This window comes from Peromyscus leucopus, chromosome 3, assembly GCF_004664715.2.
Source record: "Peromyscus leucopus breed LL Stock chromosome 3, UCI_PerLeu_2.1, whole genome shotgun sequence".
NCBI lineage: Eukaryota > Metazoa > Chordata > Mammalia > Rodentia > Cricetidae > Peromyscus > Peromyscus leucopus.
In genome coordinates this window covers 58,155,081-58,180,984 of record NC_051065.1, presented here as the reverse complement: position 1 = coordinate 58,180,984, position 25,904 = coordinate 58,155,081, and the positions used below count along the sequence as shown (strand labels likewise).

Sequence of the window (25,904 nt, the reverse complement as noted above, 5' to 3'; positions counted from 1 at the left end):
AAAGAAAAAATAAGTTGCCTTTAAAAAAAACACATACAAATGCTTTCAGAGGCACAGACATATGCTAAGCTTTAATATATCACATTTTATTATTTATTAACTCTTAAGAAGATTAATTTTCAATGCAGATGCAGAAACTACTCCACCTTGCGAGGATAAATTATTCGTTTCAAATTATGTCATTCCCCCCTACAACTTGCTGTGGCTAGCCTTCTGGTATTGACAGCTAGCCCCATGTGGTAAGATAACTTGGGCTGGATCTCCCAACTTGAGGGCTCATGTATGTGATTAGGAATAGCTTCAGATTAACCAAATTTTATGGTGATTATAATTTCTATATAGAAGCACGCTATTTGGATAATTTATAAAATAGGGACTTTATTTGTGAATATGTCAGTAAAGTTTGTGTTGATAACATTGTTCATCTCACCAAATACTTTAATAAAAAGAAAATCTGGAATTAGAAATTTGGTCTTTAATTCTTTAACACAGGATAATCTTTCTTTGGGGGGAGGGTTGAGACAGGGTTTCTCTGTGTAGTTTTGGTGCCTGTCCTGGATCTTGCTCTGTAGACCAGACTGGCCTTGAACTCACAGAGATCCACCTGACTCTGCCTCCCGAGTGCTGGGATTAAAGGCGTGTGCCACCACCACCTGGCTCATAGGATAATCTTAAAGTTATGTTAGATAGAAAAGGATACAGGATAAATATAGAACTACAAATTTCAATGATCTAACAAATGTTTATGTCATCATCATGGGTCTGGAGTCAGCCACTCGACTGACCTTAGATTACTGGATTGGCTTTTCCCTAGAATTATTCTTATTCTGGCATGAGGCTGGATAGATGTCCCTACCTAGAACATACTGGTTCATAGTAAAAGGCAAAAGCAAGAAACAAACCATACCATGAAAGGACATTTCAGAGCTCCTGCTTGGATACAGCAGAAGGCAAATTGTTCATGTCATTTGCCAAAATCAGCTCACATGGACAAGCCTAACAGTGGCCAGAGAAGCATCCTCCACCTGAAGGGTGACAGGTATGGGATGGTGTGATGCTTCTGTGGTCAGGCTGATGAATATCTGTTCCTATCCTACACAAAATACACACAGTTCCTTCCCAAGGAAGACTTCAAAATCTTACCCAATGAGATCTTAAAGTCCAGGATCTCATCGATTCTAGGTGCAGTATCTTTTCCTTCTTTATAGAAACAGGGTCTCGGGCTGACCTTGACCTATACGTACTGTCTGTTGATCCTGAGACTTGAAAACTGAAATGCAATAATAACTGAATTATAGTGATAATTTCAAATGTTACATATACCAAAACATCTTTTTTGTTTTCTCGTTTTCAAGAGGGTTTCTTTCTCACTCTGTAGACCAGGCTGACCTCGAACTCAGAGATCCACTGCCCAGCACTAGGATATCTTTGTACATCTTAAACCTACACACTTTTTGTCAGTAAGTCTGTTTTGTTTTGTTCTGTTTCTGGGGTCTCATGCAGCTCAGGCTGGACTTGCCCTTGTCATGTGATGAAGATGAACTTGGACTTTGGTGTATATTGATCCATAGTGATTCTGTAACCCCACTGAACAAATGTAATGAATGTCCTGTTCCTTTGGATAGGAAGGATCTTTAGGCTGCTCTATAGAAGTAGTTCTCTGCTTTTAATGTTCTGTGAAGTTAGAAACCAGTTTCTTTGCACTTAGAAACTGAGGCAGGAAGATTGTGTTTGGGGGGCCAGCCTGGGCTACATAGTGAAGTCCTTGTCTCAAAAAAGCAAAAAAGGTGCCTGCTTCAGGAGCCCAAGACAGCTCTAGCAGTCTCGTCTCCAGCTGACTTCTTCACCCAAAGTGTTGCCAAAAGGTTGCTTTCTAACAAGCTGGCTCTGGACAAGCTGGGGGATTGTGAGAGTGCACTTCGATGTGCCTATGAAGAACAACCTGATAACAACCAAAGGATCAAGATTGCTCTTCCAAGTATCAAATTCTGCTTGGACATGGAGCCAAGCCAGTTGTCCTTATGAGCCACCTGATGGTGTTCCCATGGGTGACAAGTACTCCTTAGAAGCAGTTGCTACAGAACTCAAATCTCTGCTAGACGAGAATGTTCTGTTCTTGTGTGGGCCCAGAAATAGAGAAAGCCATGCCAACCCAGTGGCTGGGTTTGTCATCCTACTGGAGAACCTCCACTTCCATGTGGAGGAAGGAGGAAGGGGAAAAGATGCTTCTGGGAACAAGGTTATAGCTAAGCCAGACCAAAAAAAAAAAAAAGATGCTTCCCCAGCTTCAGCTTCACGGTCCAAAGGAAGGGATGCCTATGCCAACAATGCTTTGGGGGCTGCACCAAGCCCACAGGTACATGGTGGGTGTGAATCTTCCACAGAAGGCTGGTATTTTTTTATGAAGGAGCTGAACTACTTTGCCAAGGTTGTAGAGAGTCCAAAGCAATCCTAGCCATCTTGGGCAGAGCTGAGGTTGCAAACAAGATCCAGTTGATTAATAAATGCTGTACAAAGTCATTGTCCGCGGAATGGCTTTTACCTTCTTTAAAGCAAATAACTTTTTATTTTATTTTAATATTTTAATAGCAAATAACTATTTTATTTGTGGAGATTCACACTCCTCTGTATGATGATGAGGCCAATATTATCAAAGATCTCATGTCCAAAGCTGGGAAAAAACAGCGTGAAGATTGCCTTCCTGTTGACTTCATCACTGCTAACAAGTTTGATAAGAATGCCAAGACTAGCCAAGCTACCGTGGCCTCTGGCCTAACTGTTGACCAGATGAGCTTGGCCTCAGGTACTAACAGCCGCAAGAAATACCTGAGGCTGGCTCCAGCTGAATGGATTGTTTGGAATGGACCTATGGGGATATTTACACGGGAAGCTTTTCCCAGGGAAGCCAAGTCCCTCACTGAGGCGGTGGTGGAAGTCACGTCTGGGGTTGCATCACTGTCATAGGTAATGGAGGCTTTGCCACACATATGCCAAACGGAACAGAGGATAAGATCAGCCGCGTGAGCCGTGTGCCAACCTAAAGCTCCTGGGAGGTAAAGTCCATCCTGGGATGGATGCTCTCAGCAATGTTTCCTGTGCACAGCTGCTAAGTCAATTTAGTGTTTTCTATCTCCATTTGGTGTTAGCACAAGGTTCAGGGAGTGGCCAAGAGATGCAGCACCAGGAGCCTTAACAGTTGCCCATCTCGGCTCTGCTGCACTGGGACTTGTCTGTATTCCTCAAGATCCCACTTAAATCCCTTAGTGACTAAACCATCACACATTCTAGAATACATCTATTTATATTCTGCTTGTAAAAGAAAATGAGCTGTAAGAGCTTAGTTCTCTTCTCCATGTAGGTTACTGTTTATGACTCTGCATGGAAATAGGATGAAATTCCAGTTATAGCTTCAGAGAAATTGATGAGCTATTAAACATTAAAGATGTCCACTGGGAGCGAGGGAACACAGGGGTTAGTCCTTTTCTAATGGCCGTCGCTACGTCTGAGGAGGGATGAGAGAATGTCCCTTCTGTATTCTTGGTGACTGAATATCTTCCTTGGTGTATGTCTTGATTAAGGACTGTTGAGTCACAAAAGCCATTTTATATTTTGAACAGTCATTATCAAAAGCATTTTAAAAGCCTTACCCCGGTTAGCTTGTTTGCGGGTCGTTAGAACCACAGCTCTTCTGCATGCCTCTCTAGATTGGGGTTCAGGTCCTCTGAGTGTAGCAGGTCTCTGTAGGGTCATTCTGTCCGTCTCTTTTCTTTGGGCCTTTTTGTCCAGTGAAAGAGTTTACGGGGGCTTTTCGAGTGTCACATTCTGTTTGGTCTTGACTCTAGGGCAATGCGTTAAAACAGCCTTTTGATTCAAAGCATTTTCATAAGCTGAATAAACATTTGCAATGTTCAACCATTGGTAAATCTTGAAATTTCTGAATTACCTTTCCCCTATCTTTGCTTGAGAATGGGCCAGTTTTGTTGTTGTTTTGTTTATTTTCTTTTTGAACCATTCCTTGCTTGTAATACTTTAACTTTAACAAACACAGCTAACACTAGCCAACTCCTGCTGCCAACATCTCTGCCTTCAAACCTTTCCACCCAGATCAGGCATGACAACATAAACCTGTGATCCCAACGTTCTGGAGGCAGAGACAGGAGGGTCACTGGGAGTTTCAGGCCAGCCTGGGCTACATGGTGAGTTCCAGGACAGCTGGGGGCTACATAGCAAGACCCTCCTCTAAAAAGCCAAAATAAGTTAAAAAAAAAAAAAAAAAAAAAAAAAAAAAAAAAAAAAAAAAAACCAGCCACCTCACTTAAGAACATTCTCAGCCCGTTGTGGAGACCATGTCTTTAATCCCAGCATTCAGGAGGCAGAGGCAGGCGGATCTCTGAGTTTGAGGTCAGCCTGGTCTACAGAACTAGTTCCAGGGCAGCCAAGGCTACACAGAGAAAACCTATCTTGAAACCCCCCCCCAAAAGAGAGAGAGAGAGAGAGAGAGAGAGAGAGAGAGAGAGAGAGAGAGAGAACATAGTCCAAATTAATTAACTTCCCAAATGTCTGTTATACTCCTTAAAAACACCAACCCTGTTATTGGAACCAAGTTGTTATATGACAATATACTGCACTGAATGTTTATTCCTGTTCTCAATTCTTCTATTGCAACCCTAGTCCTCAAAGTAAGAGTACTAGGAGGTGGAGCCTTTGGGACAAAGGTCATGAGGGCAAAGCCTCAAGTATGATTAGTGCTTGTATTAAAAATACCTGGGAGTACTTTCACTCCTACTGTTAATAGCAGAGTAAGGCGACATTATCCGTGAGCATGACACCTAAGTCTGCTCTGGTTCTGGACTCCCCGGCTTCCAGGTTATAGCATTTTGTTATAGCAGCCAGAACAGACTAAGATACAGACTCTTGAAATGAAAAGGATCTGAGGCTATTTAGGCCAATCTCCAACCACAGGAGGACTTCCTTTGATAAAGTACCTCCTAAGTGACCATCTAACCTATTGTGTTTTCACTGACAAGAACCTCTCCATTTGGGGCTGGACAAATGGCTCCGTGCATAAGAGCACTTCGGCAGGTTCTGGGTTCAGTTCCCAGCACCCACATGGCAACTTGCAATTTTAACTCCAGTTTCAGGGATCCTGTGCCCTCTTCTGGACCCTGCAGGCACTGCACAGACATGGTGCACTTAAACACATGCAGGCAAAACACACTCGTAAAATAAAAATAAGTCTTTTTTAAAAAGAACATCACCACTTCAATATCATCAGTAACAACCCTCTGTGTGAGAATTAAGTAGCAATACAGTACTGACAACTTTTGGTGTGTGGATCAGAAGAACCACAAATATCCATTGGCTGTATATTTTCCTTACTGTATTAATTTCCTAGGGTTGTTACAAATTGTGAGGAATTGGGTGGCCTTAAAACAACATAAATGGGGAGGGAATGGGAGGAGAAGAGGGAGGGAAATTGCGGTGGGGATGTAAAATAAATAATATTTCAAACAACAACATAAAGGGACTGAGAGTATATAGCTCAGTGGTAGAACAGTTTCCTTGCAGATACAAGGTCCTAGGTTCAATCCCCAGTGCCGCAAACAGAAAGTCCCACAAGCTCATTTAAAATCCTGGAGGCCAGAAGTTTGAGACAAGCTCTCACTAGAATTGCGCTCCTTCCAGAGGAGAACTGCTCCATGCCTCTTCTGGCTTCTAGGAGTTCTGGGATTCCCTTTGTTTGCGCACATCACTCCAGTCTTTGCCTCTGCGGTCCCAAAGCTTCCTCTTCTCAAAATCTCTTCAGCTTTACCTTCCTGAGAACCCATGTGGTTGCATTTAAGGCCCACCTGATAGACTTCTCTCGGAAAATCCTCAACTTGATCCCATCTTTTGCCGTATATGGTAATATTCAACATTTTCTATACAAGATAACAGTCATGGCGTCTGAGGGCTAGAATGTGGATGATCTGTTCAACTCACTAAGCCAACTAACACTCCTCAAAAACCTAAATGATGGGAGTCTGGACAGATGGCCCAGTCGGTAAAGTGCTCGCTGTGCCGGAATGAGGACCTGGTACCACAGAGAGCCAAATGGAGTGGCACAAGCCTGTAACCGCTGGGTTAAGATATACCCCGATACCTGGAGAGCTGGATGGGGGCTCCATGGCCAGCCAGTCTACACAAATCAGTAAGCTCCAGGCTCAGAGACAGACCCTGTCTAAAAAATAGGGTGGAGAGCAATTGAGGAAGACATCCAACATTAACTTCTGGCCTCCACATTCACACACACATACTGCATGTATACCTCAACATATGTGTGCACACAACACACTCCAAAAAAAACCCATAAAACATAGCAAAATTAATTGGTTTTCTTTTATCGTTATTAGAAATAAGGTAATTTATTTTAAAAATGAAAGTATAGAATCAAGTAAAAATTTTCAGACTTGAAGAAAGGATATATGAAGGACTGAGTGTCAAGCTAGAGTTATTTGCTAGTATTTTTGCTAAGAAGATACATGTGCAGAACTCAGAAACAGTAGCACCCAATGAAGAGTGCAATCTCCCCTGACCTGCTTTCCTATCTTGTGTCCTAGAAGTAATCACTACCAATGTGATTTTTTTTAAATCCTTTCAGAAAACTCCCCAAATTCCCTATATTCTCCCTACCACTTTGTTTTGTTTTTACAGGGAGGATTTCTCTGTGTAGCCCTGGCTGTCCTGGAACTCAGTCTGCAGACCAGGTTGACCTCAAACTCAGAGATCCACCTGCCTCTGCCCACCCCCAATTCCCCCAGCACTGGGATCAAAGGCATGCGCCATCACCAGCCGGCTCTTTTGTAAGTATTGGGGAATGCAATGCACTCTGTTATATTCTTTTGATCATTCATTTGTTTATCTTGGAGTTATTTATTTATATTTAGTTGGGGGTCTCACTCTGTAACCTTGGCTCAACCTGGAACTCCTAATCCTCCTGCCTCGGTTACCAAGTGCTAGAATTACAGGCATGAGTCACCATGACTGGCCATTTTACAGACAGTTCTATAATAACAGTGTTGGGCTGGCTAGTTTTTAATGTCAACTTAACACAGGCTAGCGTAATCCTGGAAGAGAGAACTTTTTAGAAGAGGAAGAGGGTTTGAGACAGGATTTATTTGTGTAACTCTGGCTGTCCTAGAACTTGCTCTATAGACCAGGCTGGCCTCAAACTCTGAGATCCGCCTGCCTCTGCCTCCTAAGTGCTGGGACTAAAGATGTGTGCCACCACTGCCCAGCTTGGAAGGGGGAACTTTTGATTGAGAAAATATCCCACCAGTCTGGCCTGCAGGCATTTTCTTGATCAAGATTGCTGTAGATGGGTCCATGCCCCTGAGGGCAGTGCCTCCGCTGGATGGGTGGTCCTGGATGGTGTAAAAAAGCAGGCTGAGTAAACCATGGGGAATGAGCTTACGGGCTCCGTGGCTTGTGCTTCAGTTCCTGCCTCCGTATTTCTACTCTTAGTTCCTGCCCTGGCTTCCCATCAGCAATGACTTACAAGCTGTACGGTGAAATAAACTCTCTTCTTCAAGTTGCTTTCAGTCATGGGGTTTTATCACAGCAACAGACAGTTGTGGTTATTTAATAATTAAATAGTTCTTCCCTGATACCACCTTAAAGTATTTTTCAGCAAAAAAAAAAAAAAAGAGTGTAAGTGGAAAAATGGTGTGTGTGTGTGTGTGTGTGTGTGTGTGTGTGTGTGTGTGTGTGTGTGTTGGGATGGGGGGGCTTGCTCGATTCCATAGCAGCAATAGGGCCAACTCAATCTGAAATATAATTTCCTCCCAGCTGGTCTGGATATTCAGACTCCCAAGTCCTATGCTTGTATTGAGATTGTGTCTGAGTGTGCTATGGGGAGGTGTTGGGGCTTTGGGCTTTAGTAATTGGCCAGATTTAAACTTTAAAAACAAGCTTTTTTAATTTTTACTTTGTAGGAAATGCCAAAGTCTTCCTAAGGAACTGCAGAATACAAAAGTCACCCCACCTCTGCCAGACACCTCTGATGACAGTGACTTCCTTCTAAGACAGTGTGCCATCTGTCCCCTTGCCTTCAAGTGGAAACGTGACTTTGTACACTTGTTAACTTTCTGTTCAAATGCTTAGTAGAACCGGCAAGACAAAGATTCTTCATGTGAAGACATTTCTGAGCCCCACGATATTTTACCCAGCAAGGTAGCATGGCATGGTGGTGTAGACAGTTGGGGACCAGTGATACATGGCCAGTCACTTAACACCTCTATGCCTCAGAAGGGGAATAATACTGATTGCTAGAGTTTGGATCTTGAATGCCCCCCCCCCAAAGCCTGTGGCACTACTGGAGGGCATAGAACCTTGAGGGGAAGGAAGTGAAGTCACTGGGGACACTTGGAGGGGACACTGGAATGCTGACCCTTTCTTCTCTCCCCTCCTCAGTCACCATGAGTTGAGTAGCCTCATCTGTCACGCACTCTGTCCGTGGCATACTGCCTGGCTACAGGCCCAGTGCCCTGCAGGGCCCAGCAGCTGTAGACAGAAACTGTGAGTCAGACCTTCTCCTTGCTTTAAGCTTACTGTCTCAGGCAATTTGTCACAGTGATGGAAACCTACAGCCACGGCTACCGTCTCTGGCTGTAAGGGTTAAACGTGTGAGGGCTGAGATAATGCTTGCTAAACATCACTGAGAGATAATTTGTGACTTATTTTATGTCTCTCCCTCTCAAAGAACCCCCACCCAAGAGGAACAAAGAGCATTGGTTTTGTACAAGTCATGAACTAGGTAAGGTTTTTATGTCTTTTGGTTCTTTGTGTTTTGGTTTTTCAGACAGGTTCTCATGTAGGTCCATCTGGTCTCAAACTCACTGTGTCACCAGGATGACCTTGAGCTTTTTAGGTGGAGGTACATGGTGTATGTGTGTGTGTGTGTGTGTGTGTGTGTGTGTGTGTGTGTGCATGTGGAGGCCAAAGGTTATCAGACCTTTTACATGCTTGCTACAGATCTAAATCCATGCTTGAGCAACAAGCATTTTACAGACTGAGCCAGTTTCTAGCCCTGACCTTGAATTTCTGATTCCCCTGCCTCCACCATCTAAGTACTGAGATTAGCAATGTATGCCACTATGACCAAATTCTGTGGTGCTGGGGATCAAACTCACAGCTTCATGCATACGAGGTAAGCATTCTCCCTACTGAGCCATATCACCAACCTGGTTTCACATTTTTAAGTGACTGAGGGGGGAAATCCAATGAAGAAAAATATTTTCTGACAGGAAACTTGCATGGAATTCAAGTTTCCCTTTCCACAAAGCTTTACTGGAGTGCAGCCATATCCATTCATGTAGATGGTCTATGGAATTGCTTTTGTGCTGTGTCAGCAGAATTAGGATTTACAAAAGATTTAAGGACCTTCAACTCCAAAATATTAACTCCATCCCTTCCTACAATTTGCTGATCCTAGCTCTTGCTATTCCTGCCGAGGTCCACCCCAGCTGGCCTCGCTGCACACGAGGCCCTTGTTGTCAGAACCCGACTGGCTGACCAGGGGGAGCTTCCTCCAGAAGACACTGTTGTTGTTGTTGTTTGTTTGTTTGTTGGCCTCTTCCTCTTCAGCATGAGGACTACAAAGAAAGGGAGGGAGGGAGGGAGGGAGGGAGGGAGGGCAGGAATAGAGCAGAAAGGACAAAAGTGGGATTTCCAAGTCTAACTTCTAAGAAAGATAGTGGGAAAACACTCCTAAATTTAGCTATTCCAAGAATGCATGCTTCAATTCTGGTCATGTTTTTTAACAAGAGCACAGTTAGTTTTTACTATTTATAAAGAAGACATAAAGATGTGTATTCATAAATAGATAAAATGAACCATAGCTTTGCTGAAGTGAGATTCAATAGCTATCCAAATTTAACATCCTCCCATTTACATTGTAGGATTTGTTCAGTTCTTGTGGGGGGAAAAGACTCTATTTTAAGTCCTCAACATTAATGGTTTGTTTTTATTTATTTTTGAGACACAGTTTCACTATGTAGCCTGGGCTAGATTCGAACTCTCCAGCCTTACTCAGCCTCCCACATGCTGGGATTACAAAAGTGTGACAGCACACCTGACTCCACATGAGTCCTCTTACTTTTTGTGGCAAGGGCCTTTGTGCATGTAGGCAAGCGCTCCACCACCGAGCACACCTCAGCCCGAGAGATTCTAGGCAAGCGCTCTGCCGCTGAGCACCACCTCAGCCCCAAGAGATTCTTTTAAAAAAAAAAAAAATTTATTTTATGTGCATTGGTGTGAAAGTATCAGATCCCCTGGACCAGACAGTTGTGGGCAGTCATGTGGGTGCTGGGAATTGAACCTCTGGAAGAACAGCAGCCAGTGCTCTTGACCACTGAGCCATCTCTCCAGCCCCCACAGGAGACTCTTAAATGATCCGGCACTAAAGAGAATGCATAATAGATAGTCAATGACACCATCTTTTGATTCTACCAATAACCTTCAGTGTGTCATAATAAAGCTCCTTTCCGCTCTACACCTTAGCAGCTCACCTCCCTCCTCATAGATCAGTAGCAAGGCTCTCCCAGTGTGAAGGCTAACCAGCCTGCCAGCGAAGAAAGTCCTGCCATTGAAGTTCTTCCAATTGCCATGAGACCATTTTACACCCACTGGAAGATCATACTTTCTTGTGCTTTATGTTAAGTATCTTTTTAAAAGACTGACTTATTTTTATTTATAAGTGTTTATCTGCATGTATGTATATGCACCAATACATGTCTGGTACTCTGGAGGCCAGAGAGGGCATTTACCCTAGAACTGGAGTTACAGATGGGTGTGAGCTGTTGTGTGGGTGCCTGGAATCAAACCCAGGTCTTCTGTAATAGTAACAAGAGCTCTTAACAGCTGAGCCATCTCTCTAGTTATGTCTTATATCTTTTGAAGTAGGGCTCATGGAAAGACATTAAATTCCAAGGCATTTTCACTTTTACGCTGTCCTAAAATCCTCATAGGAAGCTATAAGAAACACAATTCAGAGCCGGGCGGTGGTGGCGCACGCCTTTAATTCTAGCACTCGGGAGGCAGAGGCAGGCGGATCTCTGTGAGTTCGAGGCCAGCCTGGGCTACAGAGTAAGTTCCAGGAAAGGCACAAAGCTACACAGAGAAACCCTGTTTCGAGAAAAAAAAAAAAAAAAAAAGAAACACAATTCAGAGAGTTGTTCCAAATTCCACAACTATTATGTAATAAGACAAATCTACATCTCTGGCCTCCAGTCCTTCCTGAATCAGTTTGGTGGTTAGCAGCTCAGGCGAAAGAGGGTGCTGCTCTGCCGACTTGACACAAACCTATATATATCCGGGAAGAGGGACTCTCAAGGAATCGCTTCCATCAGATTGGCTGTAGCAATCTGTGGGCCAGTGTCTTGGTTAATGATTGATGGGGGAGGGCTCAGCCCACTGTGGGTGGTGCCACCCTTGGGAAGGTGGTTCTGGGTTCTAGAAGCAAGCCAGTGAGCAATGTTCCTCCATTCCTGCCTCTGCTCCTGCATGAGCTCCTGCTCTGACTTCTCTCAATGATGAGTCAGTCCATCACTGATCAGAATGTTTATAAGCCAAATCAACCCCGTCCTCCTCGAAGCTGCTCTCTGGTCATGGTGCTTATCACAGCAATAGAAAGCAAACGGGACCAAAAGCGAGAGCTTTGACTCTGTGGAATGAATCTGGTTCAAGTTAGTCCTTCTCAGACTGAGAAACTTCAGCCCACAGTAGAAGCGGTTTCAGTGGTTGAAGCGATGCCATGGCATGTGCGGCATGCTCACCAGCTGCCTGCTGTCAGGATTCTCTTAGTGTTACCTACAGTGCTGAAAGAGAGGAAGTCCGTCATGACGAGCATGTCAAGGGAGGGATTGATACAAGTTCTTCTTTCCAAAGGGCACCCAGGCCTAGGATGATGGCTTCATCGTTCAAGACTGATGGAAATGAGTCAGCAAAGACAAAGGACACTGTACAACGGGAGGGTGTGGTACCCCTGATAACAAACCAGGAGGAAAGTAGTACAGGGGTCATGAGGGCTGGGCTCAGACAGAGGTCATCCGTCATTACAGAGACTATTTATCCTGCAAGATGACATCACTAGACTCACTCAGGTGAGTGTGGGTTACTGAGAGAGGACATGGTTCTGAGTACAGGGCTTGGAGATCAGGCCCCACTTGGAGCGCAGCAAGAGGCAGATAGGTATGGGATGTTTACACAAGTGTGAGCTGAGCCAGGGGCATCATGCATATCCCAGAAACACGTGGGAGACTAGGGGAAATGCTACAGTTTGAATATGGCATGTGTCCCCGAAAAGGTCATATGTTAGAAGCTTGATGTCCAATGTGGCAATACTGAGGTGGTGGGCTGCATCATGGCATAATCCCAGACTCCAAGCACTCAAGGGGCTGAGACAGGAAGAACGTAAGATAAATGGCGTTTTTGTTTGATTTTCTAAATTCCAACTTTTTGAGGATTTTATACATGAGCACACTGTATTTACATCATGTCCAGCCTTCCTCTCTTCCTCCAACATTTTCCTTTGAAGTGAGCATTCATAGTAAAACCCTCTCAAAAAAGAAAAAAAAAATAGACCAAGGCTCCAGTACTCAGGAGGCAGAAGCAGGAGAAACATTCATGGGTTCAGTTACAACCTGGTTTACACAGTGAGTCTCCACCCACCCAGGGCTATGTAATGAAATCCTGTCTTAAAATCAGAGATGGCAGGATGGTACTAGGTAAAGGCACTTAGCACAAAGTTGAAGACTGAGTGGTACCCACAGGGGAGAAAGAAAATACCAGCTCCCACAGCTGCCCTCTGACCTCCACATTGGCAAACGCTCACACGCATATACAAATAAATGTAAAAAAAAAATATTAAAAAGAGGTGGGGCCTATTAGAAGTTAGTTAGGTCACTGGTGTTTAGGTAGTTCTTCCAAGAGTGGACTATTGGGCTGGAGATGCTGCTCAGAGCTAGGTCCCCAGCACTATAAGAAAGAAAAATAGGGACTGGAGAGATGGCTCAGAGGTTAAGAGCACTGGCTGCTCTTGCAGAGGACCCAGGTTCGATTCCCAGCACCCACATGGGAGCTCACAACTGTCTGTAACTCCAGTTCCAGGGGACTTGACACCCTCACACAGACAAATGTGCACATTAAATAAAAAGAAAAAATAAGTAGAAAGCTTGCCAGCTCTTCTTGAGGTGGACATGGTGGCACACACTTGTGATCTCAGCACTCAGGAGGCAAAGAGAAGAAATTGAAGGAAAGACTGGATTGTTATAAAAAGTGAGCCTAACCATTAAGTATGTCTGGCTCCCTCTCTTACTGCATTCTGTGATGCATCCCTGTCCTGATGCCATCTACCATTATGACCCCATAAAAGGACAAACTGAAGGGACTCCTAACCTTTCAGTCTCCAAAACTGTGTGCTAAATAAATCAGTTAGTTGTTATCCCTAACCTTGGGTCTCTTATAGCAACAGAAAATGACTTCTGTGTCTTCTAGGAACTCAGGCTCAGAGGTCAGTGAGCAGGAAGTAGTCAGTGGTACGATGAAGGGACAATACTTCCCACTGACTCGGGAAACACGGTCCTTGTCTGTCACCACTGTCCATACAATCATGACCCTAAAAGACGCTGCTCCCTGTGGAGAAGGCGAGTGAGCAAATGCTGTACCTAACATAGCTGCAGCAGAGACCCAGGGCCAGTCTGACAGGCAAGAGCATTGCTCCAGAGGTGATACAGTTGCCAGGCCTTAGCCTTCAACGAGGCTTCCTTCCGATCAATGGGACCTTCAAGGTAGAAGGGGCACAGACGCAGAGGCCAAGAGGTGGCAACGGTACCACAAAACCTCAGAGGGGAATGAGTGTGACAAAAATCAAGTCTGTTGTGTATGGAGAAGAGAGCTAGAAAAGCAGACTGAGGGATTATGAAAAGCCACAGAGGCCAAACCAAAGCAGTCCTAGCTCTCGGGAGGAAATAGCCACTGGTGGGTTTTGAAAAGAGTGGCCCACGGTTAAATTCGTGCTTTAAACTACGAAGGAGTGTGGAAACCAAAGGGGTAGTGGGATGGCAGGACCACAGCAGCACAGGCCAAGACAGCCCAGGCCGAACGGTGATCTGGGAGAGGGAGGGGCTGCAGGCAAAGACAGGCTTGGCGGAGTGTGGCGCAAGGCGCAGCTGGGGTCACTGGGGTGTGTAGTGCCACACAGACCCGGGAGAGTCGGGGGCACAAGTTGTATAGTTGAGCATTCTTTCTGGGGTTTGTTTGGTTGGTTTTGGTTTGGTTTGGTTTTTGAGACAGGGTTTCTCTGTGTAGTTTTGGCGCCTTTCCTGGATCTCGCTCTGTAGACCAGGCTGGCCTCGAACTTACAGAGATCTGCCTGACTCTGCCTCCCGAGTGCTGGGACTAAAGGCGTGCGCCACCACTGTGCGGCTAGTTGAGTATTCTTTAATGGTTTCCTTTCTTGCTTTCTATATTTCCATTTTGGACCGAGTTATTCAGATAATGTAGTGAGCCCTCAATTTGTGTAAGTATTGCCTCCCTCAGAATCAAGTCTGTCACCGTCTATCTCAGGCACTGTTCTATTGTGGCAAAGAGACACAGTGAATAACTGAGGGAAGAAAGCATTTCATTGGGAGCTTGCTCACAGTTTCAGTCCATGATCATCACGGCGGGGAGCGCGGCAGCAAGCAGGTAGACATGGTGCTGGAGCGCTCACCTCTTATTCACAAGTTGGAGGCAGAGGAGGCAGGCTGGGTCTGGCCTGGACTTTGAAACCTCAAAAGTCTACCTCCAGTGACAGCGAGGCCACACTTCTTAATCCTTCCCAAAACAGTTCCACCAACTAGGAACCAGTCATTCAAATACAAGAGCTTATGGGGGCTATTATCGTTCAAACCACCCCATCATCATTCCCAAATTTTCTTCTTAGCCTTATATGTAGTCAAACACCCACTTCACCGTGGTACCACCACCACACCCATAAAGTTGTTGATCACATGATTCCCAGTAGGGTTAACCTTGGAAAGTTGAAAAGAAAAATAGTGAAGTCTAGTCAAGGAAAGTGGGCCACCCCAGATCCTTGGATTAAGAGCCAGTCCACAGAGCTGGAGAGATGGCTCAGCAGTTAAGAGCACTGGCTGTTCTTCCAGAGGTCCTGAGTTCAATTCCCAGACACCACATGGTGGCTCACAATCATCTATAGTGGGATCTGATGCCCTCTTCTGGCATAAAGGCATACATGCTGATAGAGCACTCATAACATAAAATAAATAAATCTTTAAAAAGAAGAGTCAGTGCCAGGCAGTGGTGGCGCACACCTTTGATCCCAGCACTCAGGAGGGAGAGGCAGACGTTTCTCTGTGAGTTCGAGGACAGCCTGGTCTACAGAGTGAGTTCCAGGACAGGCTCCAAAGCTACACAGAGAAACCCTGTCTGGAAAAACAAAACAAAAAAGAGCCAGTCCACAAAGGAGAAAACATGAGTAGGATTTACCATATCAAGGATATATAAATTCATGGAAAAAAAAAAACCTGCCAGACAAAACATAGTCTTATCAATGAAAACTCCAAAGAACAAATATACTCTCTTTCAGAAATCATTTCTTTCTTTCTTTCTTTCTTTCTTCCTTCCTTTCTTTCTTTCTTTCTTTCTTTCTTTCTTTCTTTCTTTCTTTCTTTTTTTTCAAGACAAAGTTTCTCTGTGTAGCTTTGCGCCTTTTCCTGGAACTCACTTGGTAGTTCAGGCTGGCCTTGAACTCACAGAGATCCGCCTGCCTCTGCCTCCCCAGTCCTGGGATTAAAGGCATGCGCCACCACCTCCCGGCCAGAAATCATTTCATTAACCAATCCAGAGAAAAGCTAGCAAAACTTACCCTTGCTTGAGCCTTTCAGGACTTTCACCCTGTTTCATGGTTCACCCTCCTCCTCCTGGGTTTACAACGTCCTGCCCATGATTTTGACAGGAGTTTACTGCTTCCTGCCATCTAGACCTCAGCTTTGACATTACCTCCTCAGAAAGCCCTCCCAAATCACTAATCTAAAGGAAGTGCAGAGACTGAAGGGGTGGCTTCTCGGTGAGACACCTGCTTAGCCTGCAGAGGCCAGGCTCAAGCCCTAGCTTGGCAAAGCAATCCAACAGATTGCAAAGCACCTATCACTTTAAAAACATCTTTATTAGATTTATTCATTTTATGTTATGTATGTTTGCCTGCATGTATGTATGTGCACCATGTGTGTGCTTGGTGACCATGGAGGTCTGAAGAGGACATCAGATTCCCTGGAATTGGTGTTACAGATAGATGGTTGTGAACCACCCTGTGGTTGATGGGAATCGAACTCCAGTCCTCTGCAAGAGCAACAAGTGCCCTGAACTTCTGAGCCATGTCTCCAAACCCCAAAGGTGGGTTTTTCTTAAAGATATATTTTTATTATTTTATGTGTATGTCTTAGTAAGGGTTTCTATTGCTGTGAAGAGACACCATGACCACGGCACCGCTTGTAAAGGGAAAACATTTAGTTGGTGTGGCTTACATTTTTAGAGGTTTGGTCCATTATCATCATAGTGCAACATGGTGGCGAGCAGGCAGACCGAGCAGGCAGATGGTCCTTTATCTCCCCTTGCAGGCAACAGGAAGTGGTCTGTCACCCACCTGCCATGCGGGGTCCTCTGCATGAGCAAGTGCTCTTTGCAACTTAGTTGTGGCCAATTTCATTTCATTTCACACCCTTCCGCTTAGCTCTGTTCCCCCCTCCTTCCTCCAACATTTACCTTCAAGAACCTTGCCCCATGTTGGATGCTGAATCCCCACGGCAAGCGGGGAGTCAGGCACTTGGCAAATATATAATAACCACTTAGTGAATAAAATGGAATGGTGAGAGTTATAAAAAGCAAGAATTGTTCCCTAAACGCATTCTAGGAGAAGAGGATGAAGTCACAAGATCAATCCCACCCAGAATATAAGAACCCTGTCCCACCTTCCTCTCCTCCTGCCTGTACCAGATTTTTTTTTTAAGCCGACTTTTCTTCACTTCAACCCTCAGAGACCTTATTCTTGTTTTCCAGGAGAGGTCAAGGAGTTTCCGGTGGTTTCCAGAGAGTGGTTTAGCCTGCGCTCTCTCCCTAGCCTTTCCCACCCAAAGGCAAAGCTGCGTATCTGGGTGGCCCGCCTCTTCTCTTCGTGTCCCATCCAGTCGCACCGCCAGGGGCAAAACTATCTTAGTCAGCGCCCAGTTGGGGTTCGTAGCCATTGTCAACAACAGCAAAGAAAAGCGAAAAGCGACAGCCCAGTCAGCGGGCCAAATCAAACACAGAGCCCATCAGCGTAGGAAGGCCAGCCAGGCTCCGCCCAATTGTTGCACGCCCCGCCCCGGTACCTTGGCAACAGTAAACAATGAGTGGTTGGGCGGCGTATGTGAGCAAGACCCAGGAGGTCTGCAAGGTGTTCTCTAAGTACCGCGCCGCCCAGCCCCTAGAATCGGGTGAGCCCGGCCTTGACCAGCGGCCCAGTGGCTGGCAACTTGCTGAGCCCGCCCAGCTCCCCCAAAAGCATCTGTGCCCCCGCACACAGCGAGGGCACCCAACTGAGGCCACGGCGGGGGCAGGCGGCAATGCGCAGGTGAGAGCGTGGCAGGGCCAGGGAAGCGGCAGGAGGGGGCGCGGGGACCTCGACGCCGGGAGTGTGGGTGGGGGGCATGTGGGGTCTGAATTTCGAGACTGGGGATTGGTGTTAACAATCAGCTGCTCAGATGAGAAAGAAATGGCCGTGGATTACGCATCTTGAAGTGAGAGGGGTTCGCCAGCGCTCGCCTTAACCCCGGTAGCCTTAGAGTTTCCACCTAGTCTTCTGTCATGGCCACAGGTACAGTTCTACCCAGCGTGAAGGGAGCGGTCTGAGAGGGACTTAGGTAATCTGCATCTGCTGGATGGAAGCAGCAGATTCAGGCTGCACCCTTTCTGTGAGATGGTTTTTGTCCCTTGGTCCTGTGCTTTGGCGTGTGGAAAATGGAGGGAGATCAGCGACGAGGTTTGGAACCCCAAAACTTTTTTTTTGGCATAACAAGTTATAATAAGATTAGGCACAAACCCTAATATCAAGGATGGACAGACAACCCAGTAGGAGGAAAAGGATCCCAAGAGCAGGCAAAAGAGTCAGAGATACCCCCATCCTCATTCCCACTGTTAGGAGTCCCACAAGAACATCAAGCTACACAACCATACGTATATGCAGAGGACCTCGCGCTGACCCATGGAGCCTCCCTGATTGTTGATTCAGTCTCTATGAGCTCCTATGGATCCTACTTAATTGATTCAGTGGGGTGGGTTCTCCTTGACCCTATAATCTTTTCAACCTTCTGTGGGGGTTCCCCTGGCTCCACCTAGTGTTTGGCTATATGGATCTTGCATTTGCTCCCGTCCTTTGCTGGATTACCCCTTTCTGATGACAATTGTGCTAGGCACCAATCTCTGAGTATAACAGACTATCACTAGGAATTTCATTGGCTCCCCCCCCTTTTGTTCTTTTTTTCCAAGCTCTATTTGGTTCTATCCAAGGTCTCTGGGCTTTCCTCCTCTGATTCCTGGCAATCCATGCATCCTCTGGGAACCCCAAAACTTAAGTACATGCCAATAGGGATTGTCCAGGCTGCTCTGAGTTGCAGGGTGGGATTCTTTGTAGAAAGTAAGGTTGGCCCTGGAGGGAGATGAGGGCGTCCATACTACACCTAACCCCACCCTTCCCTACGCCCACTTCTGCCAGTATTCCTGTTCTTCAGCCTGCATCCTGCAGTTGGTGACCTCTTGCCAGTCTCATTTTTCTTTCTAGAATGGCTTTGGTTTTGTTGTCCCTTTCCACAGTCCTCAGGGACTCGCTGTTAGCAGCTAAGTGAAGTCTGCGCAGTTGGAACTTGTCGCTCAGCACCCATGGTAAAGAGGACTCAATTGCTGGCACATTTATCATATTACCATTTCTGCTTTAAAAAAAAAAAAAAAAGCATTCCCTGCACTAGACCTATGTTCTTCCGGAAATTTCCTTGTAACTGCCCTACCTGGATCACTCATCTTTTTATCTCCTACACTAGAAATGCCTCCTGCTTCCTCTTGTTCGGTAAGCACCCATAACCCTTTGCACCTCACTTTTGGCGTCCTGCCAGTCTTGCTTTCCTTTCAACCTGCAATGTGGGGATGTGTTTGGTAAGTCTGTGTATGGTCCTTCCACTTCCTTCTGAAACTAAGTACAGCATTAAGTAAAAGTGCTGTGTCTTTTGACTTAAATTTATATATTGCTACTGTTTTCTTTCCATATGCAGGAAAGTGAAGCTGAATGATTTACAAAGCTTCCCCCTGCTTTCAGATGTCCAACTTGTTAGTTTACAGCCCGGAGGCCTGAGCTGCTCTGCCCCACTCGCCAGACTCGATTCCTCTCACTGCCCTCCCCCACCCCACCGTCACCCCATTTGTCTGTGGACAGACTCTGACCTAATTGGGTCTCTTCGTCTTTGCGTGGTCTCTCCGACCTCCACATCCTATTGGGCCATCCATTCTGCTTACAAACCCTCTGACCTTTCGGCCTGCTCTCCAGGACGGTGCCAGGATGGTGCCCTGTATTTCTGCCTGTCCTGCCCTGATGCCAGATGCTCCTAGGCCCCTCTTTCCCAGCGTGGTGGTTTCATCAATGTGTTTGTGATAAAAGGCGGGTGTCTTTTTCCCTCACTGGACTGAGCCTCATGAGGACAGGACTCCCTCTGTATCTAGTATAGAGACAGAGACACAGGAGGAATCTGGAAATACTTGTTGAATGAATGAAAAAGGCATCTTGAACTTGAGAACAACAAAAATACTTGTTTCTCTCCTGCACTCTGTACCTGCATTGCTTCTCTATTAATTCCTTTTCAGGTGAAACCTGAAGAAACAGTTTAGTAGCTAAGCTTATTCAGGTTCACACTCTCAAGTTCCAGTCCCTCGTAGTGGAGAAGGCAGGCAGAGCTCATGGCAGTGGTCTGACTGTAGCTGTTCACATGTGTGGGAGCCCGTTCTTGGGTTCCTCGTGGCTTTACCCAGCAGGTCCGAATAGAGGATGATCAGGACCACGGGACTGAGTGCAGGTGTCTGAGATGGTCTGCACTTGGCTGTGCTGGGGGAGGAGGTCTTTTGCTCCACCCCTTGGCGTCTCTATAAAAACCCTGGGCCAGAGACAGTCGGGGCCCGTTGGAATAGGTTCCAGGCCCCCTCGAGGCTATCCTTTATTTTCTGTTTATCTCCACAAGAGTCTCCGCTATAAATCCTTCTATCTATTATTTCCTGCTGCTCGCACTCAAGAAAACTCTGGGAAGCTGTGGGGGTGGTGGGTAAACGCCCCACACACATGGTGGCAGGTCAGAAAGCAGAGAGAGTATGACCTGCTTCGGGCACCTAGACCCAGCTCCTAAAGGCTCCTCAAGGCCCTCTTGGGAATAAACAATCCAAACACAGACCTGTTAGGGACATTTCAGATCCAAACCAACACAGCATCTGGTGCAATTGATTTATTCCCTCAGCACATCCTGTTCATCCATTTGGTGTACCAGATAGTGGTTTAGGCTAAGGAATTCGGTGGTGAGCTCACAAGCAAACCCTCTAATTGCAATGTTTTTAGTGAGAAATGTCCCCATGAACTCAGATATTTGAATACTTGGTCCCCAGTTGGCAGCGCTCTTTAGGAGGTGTGCAGCCTTTCTGGAGGAAGTAAGTCATTGTAGGAGGACTTTGAGATTTCATAGCCTCACCTTGCTCCCAGTTCACTCTCAGCTTCCTGCCCTGGCCACCTGCTACCACGCCTCCCTCACTATTATGAAATGTCCCTTTGTAAGCTGGAAGTAATCTTGCTCTTCCATAAATTGTTTTTGGTCATGGTGTTTTATCACAGCAACAGAAAAATAACTAATACAGTAGTAAATGCCTAAGAAAAGGAGCTAGAAAATGATACTTCAGAGGCAAAGGCCTTGTGGAGAGAGCACTTTACAGATAGACTGTGTGAGGACTTGGAACCAACACCTTGCCTGGGATAGACTCCGTTTATGTTCATTTGTTTGTTGATGTATATGTTGACGTATATGATACAGTAAGAGGTTGTATGATCTAGGTATAGGGAAAAATGGACACTGTGTCAGGGAGGTTTTTCCTATTTGCTGGTAGTGGGAATCGAGTCCAGGCCACTGTACATGCTAGGCAAGGGCTTTACTACTAACCTGAATATCTAGTGCCTCCAGGAGCCTGGGGAGGTCTTTATAAAGAAGTGATATTTGAGTAGAGTCAGAAGGAAGAGATAAACGAAGTATTCCCCTTCAGTTATACGAAAGCCTACAGGCTCTATAGTACAGGGGAAAGCCTGCAGAAAAAGCAGGGCTCCAGAAACACAGGGAACTTGGCAAGTTTGGGAGCTAGGAAGAAAGCCAGCATAGATGTAGCCAAGTAGTTTTCCTTATGGGGTTTTTAAGGTTCTAAATTGTGATCTGAGACCAAGAATGGAGCCACAGGGTTTCAGTGAACCAACTGAACGGATGGATGGCTGCCGGCGAGATGACTTAATGTGTAAAGGTACTTACAATGTGTTCTCCATACAGGGTATACCATTATTAGCTTTGGGGGCCTGCCTTTTTCATTTATGTATGTGCTTATTTACTTCTGAGATAGATTGTCCCTATGCAGTCCTAGCTGCCTTGGAACTCACTACATAGACCAGGCTGACCCCAAACTCATAGAAATTCACCTGCCTCTGCCTCCTGAGTGCTGGGGTTAAAGGCGTGCCGACCAGGCCCAGCCAATCTGCATTTTTTACTTAATCACTTTGAAATTCATTTATGTAGTTAATCTTTTCTCATTGCTCAGTAGTGTTCCACTTTATGGTTATATCACAATATGTTTATCCATTTATTTGCTGAGAAACGTTTGAGAACATTTCTGCTTGTAGCTCTGACAGGTTAGGCCGCTTTGAGAAGTTATGTACAAGTCTTTAAATAGAATATGCTTCCACTTCTTTAGGAATAGAATGGCTAGGTCAAATGCCAGGGGTGTGTTTAACTTAAAAAGAAAATGCCAGACTGTCTTCCAAAGCAGTTCTGTCAGTTTCAATCTCCACCAACAGTGAATGAGAGTTCCGGTTCCTCCATTTCCTCACCATCACTTGATGTGGTCAGTCATGGAACAAGCCATTCTAATCTGTGTGTTGGGTGTGTTGTAGTTTTCATTGTATATGTCTAATGTCTAACAGTGTTAAGTCTGTTTATGAGCTTATGTCCCACGTCTCTTTTTCAGGAAAGAAAATTTTGAATATTTTGCAGATTTTTATTGGGTGGCCCTCTTACTACTGTGTTTTGAGCATTCTTTATTGTGGAGGTAGGCCTTGTTCATATGCTTGACTTCGAATTATTTACTCCCAGTTTCTGGCTTGGCTTTCATTCTCTTTTGGAAAGCAGATGTTTTACTTTTTGTTTGCAAACTTAGCAACTTGTTCTTCATGACATGTTATTTCTTTTTCTGTTGCTGTGATTGAATACCGTGACGACACTGAGAGGAGAAAGGGTTTATTTTTGGCTTACAGTTCCAAAGGAGATAGTCCTCATGGTGGGGAAGGCGTGGCCACAGAAGTGTGAAGTCAGCTGGCCACCGGGGAGAAGAGGACAGCAAGGGGGCCCCAGCTGTGAAACCTCAAAGTCCACCCTGCCCTGCCCTGCTCCTCCCCCTCAACCAGCTGGGAACGAAGTGTCCAAACACACAGACCTGTGGGGGACATTTCACAGCCAAACCACAGCGCATGGGCTGTCCTTCTGATGTCATATCCAAGAAATCTTTGCCAAACTGAAAGTCATAAAGGTCTCGAGAGGTTTTGTGATTTGGGGTTTTATGTTGAGGTCTATGATCAATTTTGAGGGCTGTTTGTTTGTTTGTTTTTCTTTGTTTGTTTGGTGTGGTTCAAGTATTAATTGGGGTTCTTTGCTTTTGTTTTGCTAATGGACCTTTATTATTGCAGCACTCTATGCTGTAGAGAGAGAATCCTGGACATAGTATCTAGGAATAAACTGCATTTCACCTGACAAAAATACATTTTAGTATTGTAAACACACCAACTTTTATTTGTTTAACTTGGGACATTTAAGTGAAATTTAACCAACGAGATATCTGTTGTATGTAAATATTTAGCCTTTGCTAAGCCCTGATAATTTATGCGTTCTCCCTCTTCCCCTAACTAGAAGAGACACTTTAGTAATGCTCGCCCATCTGTCATTTTCTCTGTGTGTGAGGTGGTCGTGGGACGTAGAGACGTTCCGTTCAGCTGTGTGGCTGCCAGCCCCGCTCACTGCTCCTAGAGAGCCCTGACCTCTTCAGCTAGTCATCCGAAGAGCGTGGGCTCCGAGCCTGGTGGCTGTCACTGGACGTCTACCAAGTGACCTTGCTGAGCCCCTGCTGGGTCATTTTGAAGACAGGGACAGTGCCTGTCCACCGGGAAGCGCATTGTGTGATAAAGAGGATGGCAGGATCATTTGCCCAGTGCCCGCTTCAGCCACCGAGTCCTGTAGCCACATCTTATTTAAATCCCATGACTGCTTAGGTAAAAAGTACTTGCGAGACAAGTACCAAAATATGGACTTCTCTCCTGTCTGTATAAGTTGCTTTAAGTTTAATTTTTAGTGTGCACCCCTCCAGAAATATGCAAGAATAGTTTATAAAATAAACCCCATAGGCCCACTCCTTGGGTTCAGAAAGTATCAAGAGCTTACCAGGTCTGTCTGTGGTTTCTGTTTTTCAGTAGGCATAGAGGGAACAGCAGTATTGGAAAGCAGATTCCTAGTCTTCTGTTTTGTCTCTGCAGTTTCGGTGTGCCTCTCCAGGACATGTGCACAGCAAATGCCATTATCAGACCTAACAGACAGCTTTCACGGTTTCCCTCAAAAATGTCTTTTCAAAGCTTATGCAAATAAGAATGCAAGAAAGTGCCACACAAGGAAGGGCCTTGCAAGGGCCATGCATCCCATTGGGTTGGGTTTCTTTAAATATGAATGGCACACTAGCTTGCATTTGATTCTCCTGCTCCAGGCAAGCATTTTTTAAAATGATAAGGGATATTTGTACATATCTGTGGGATGCAATACAATAATGTGAGATATATACATATAGACATCAAATCCGAATGACTAGCATTTTCATTTCCTCCAACATTAATCACCTCTGTTGGGAATCTTTGAATTGTTTTGAACACACAAACGTATTTGTTGTGTACTTTGCTGTTATTGTTTTGGTTTTTTTTTGTTGTTGTTTTGTTTTTTTCCTTTTAGGCTTTTTTCCCCCTTCAAGTCAATAAGGAATGTAGAAAATTACTTCAAGGCAGGGTTTGTTGGCACACACCTTTGAGCCCAGAACTTGGGAGGCAGAGTCAGGCAGATTCCCGTGAGTTCAAGGCCAGCCTGGTCTAGATGGTGAGAGCCTGTCTCCAAAAAGAAAAAAGAAAGAAAAATAGAAAAAGAAAGGAAGGAAGAGAACCCCATCAAGGAGATGAGGTGATAGAAACTAATTTTCTCCCATGTCTGTACTTGCCTTTGAAAGTCAGGTAAAGGGAAGAAAGGGAAACCCCGGGCCAAGACTGGCGGGAAGAAGCAGAAGCTGAAGAGGCCGGAACCGGACATCCTCAGCCCTGCCGCCATGCTGAACCTCTACTACATTGCCCACAACGTCGCAGACTGCCTGTATCTTCGAGGCTACCCTTGGCCAGGCGCGCCCAAGGGGAAGAGGGGGAAAAGCAAGATTTAAGCGATAGAATTCAAAGCATGTCTTGGTTTCAAAGGACAGGAAGTGGGAGAAAGCATTCAGGACAGCTCAATGCCGACAGGTGAACTAGACTACTGGAGACATCGAGAAACACTTAGCCAGTGTGCTTCTCTGGGGTAAATAAGGTAAATGCACATTCATTGCCACAGCTAAGCCAGGCACTAGGTGGCTTCCCTTTGGTTTTTCAGAAGTTTTCAGGAAAACCCAACCCAAGTGGTTCTTAAAGGCAACGCTGGCATTAGTAGTGATTTTTATCATAATATAATCATAGTTCTGGACCTGAATTAAACCTTGTTCTCAAAAGGCAGCTCCCATTTGCATGAGTCATTTTCTTTTGTGAGAGGGGTTGTTTAGAGAGGACGAGGCAGGAAGCACAGGCCCAACTTGTGAACACCTTCCTCTTGGGCATTTTCTGCTGTGGTTGATTTTGGGGTTTGGGTTTTTTTTTTAATGCTGGATGAGCCTGGGGCCTCTACTCAGGAAGAGCTCTGCCATAAGTTACCCCTAATCCTTCCCCCTTTTTTAAAAAAATTTTGTATTCATTTTACATACCAACCACAGTTCCCCTCCCATCCCTCCTCCCTGCCCTCGCCCACATCCCCACCCAACCACCTACTACCTACTCCTCCAAAAGGGTAAGGCCTCCCATGGGGAGTCAACAAAGCCTGGTACAGGGCTGGAGAGATGGCTCAGTGGTTAAGGGCACTGGCTGTTCTTCCAGAGGTCCTGAGTTCAATTCCCAACAACCACATGGTGGCTCACAACCATCCATAATGAGATCTGCTGCCCTCTTCTGGCCTGAAGGGACACATGCAGACAGAACACTGTATATATAATAAATAAGTAAATAAATAAATATTTAAAAAAACAAACAAAGCCTGGTACATTCAGTTGAGGCAGGACCAAGCCTCTCCCCACTGCATCAAGGCTGAGCAAGGTGTCCCACAATAAGGGAATGGGCTCCAAAAAGCCCAGCTCATGGATGGATCCTGATTACACTGCCAGGGGCCCCCAAACAGACCAAGCTACACAACTGTCTTGATTACGCAGAGGGCCTAGTTCAGAGCCATGCAGAC

The 25,904-nt window shown here is 45.5% G+C and overlaps 1 protein-coding gene and 1 pseudogene across 1 annotated transcript; both read left to right on the top strand.

Moving 5' to 3' along the window:
- Nucleotides 1–986: 986 nt before the first annotated feature.
- Nucleotides 987–3,645, top strand: LOC114691102 (annotated as a pseudogene).
- Nucleotides 3,646–17,407: 13,762 nt separating this feature from the next.
- On the top strand, nt 17,408–25,135 carry Smkr1 (small lysine rich protein 1). Its single transcript, XM_028866243.2, has 2 exons — nt 17,408–17,647; nt 24,607–25,135. The coding sequence occupies exons 1-2, from the start codon at nt 17,423–17,425 to the stop codon at nt 24,808–24,810; spliced, it is 429 nt and encodes a 142-aa protein (XP_028722076.1). The 5' UTR covers nt 17,408–17,422; the 3' UTR covers nt 24,811–25,135.
- Nucleotides 25,136–25,904: the final 769 nt, after the last annotated feature.

What these genes read in the sequence shown, in the direction of transcription:
- Smkr1 (XM_028866243.2), top strand. Translation starts at nt 17,423, where the DNA reads ATGAGTGGTTGGGCGGCGTATGTGAGCAAGACCCAGGAGGTCTGCAAG. An exon ending in GGGCAGGCGGCAATGCGCAG is followed by an intron (nt 17,648 to 24,606) that starts GTGAGAGCGTGG and finishes TGCCTTTGAAAG; the next exon opens with TCAGGTAAAGGGAAGAAAGG.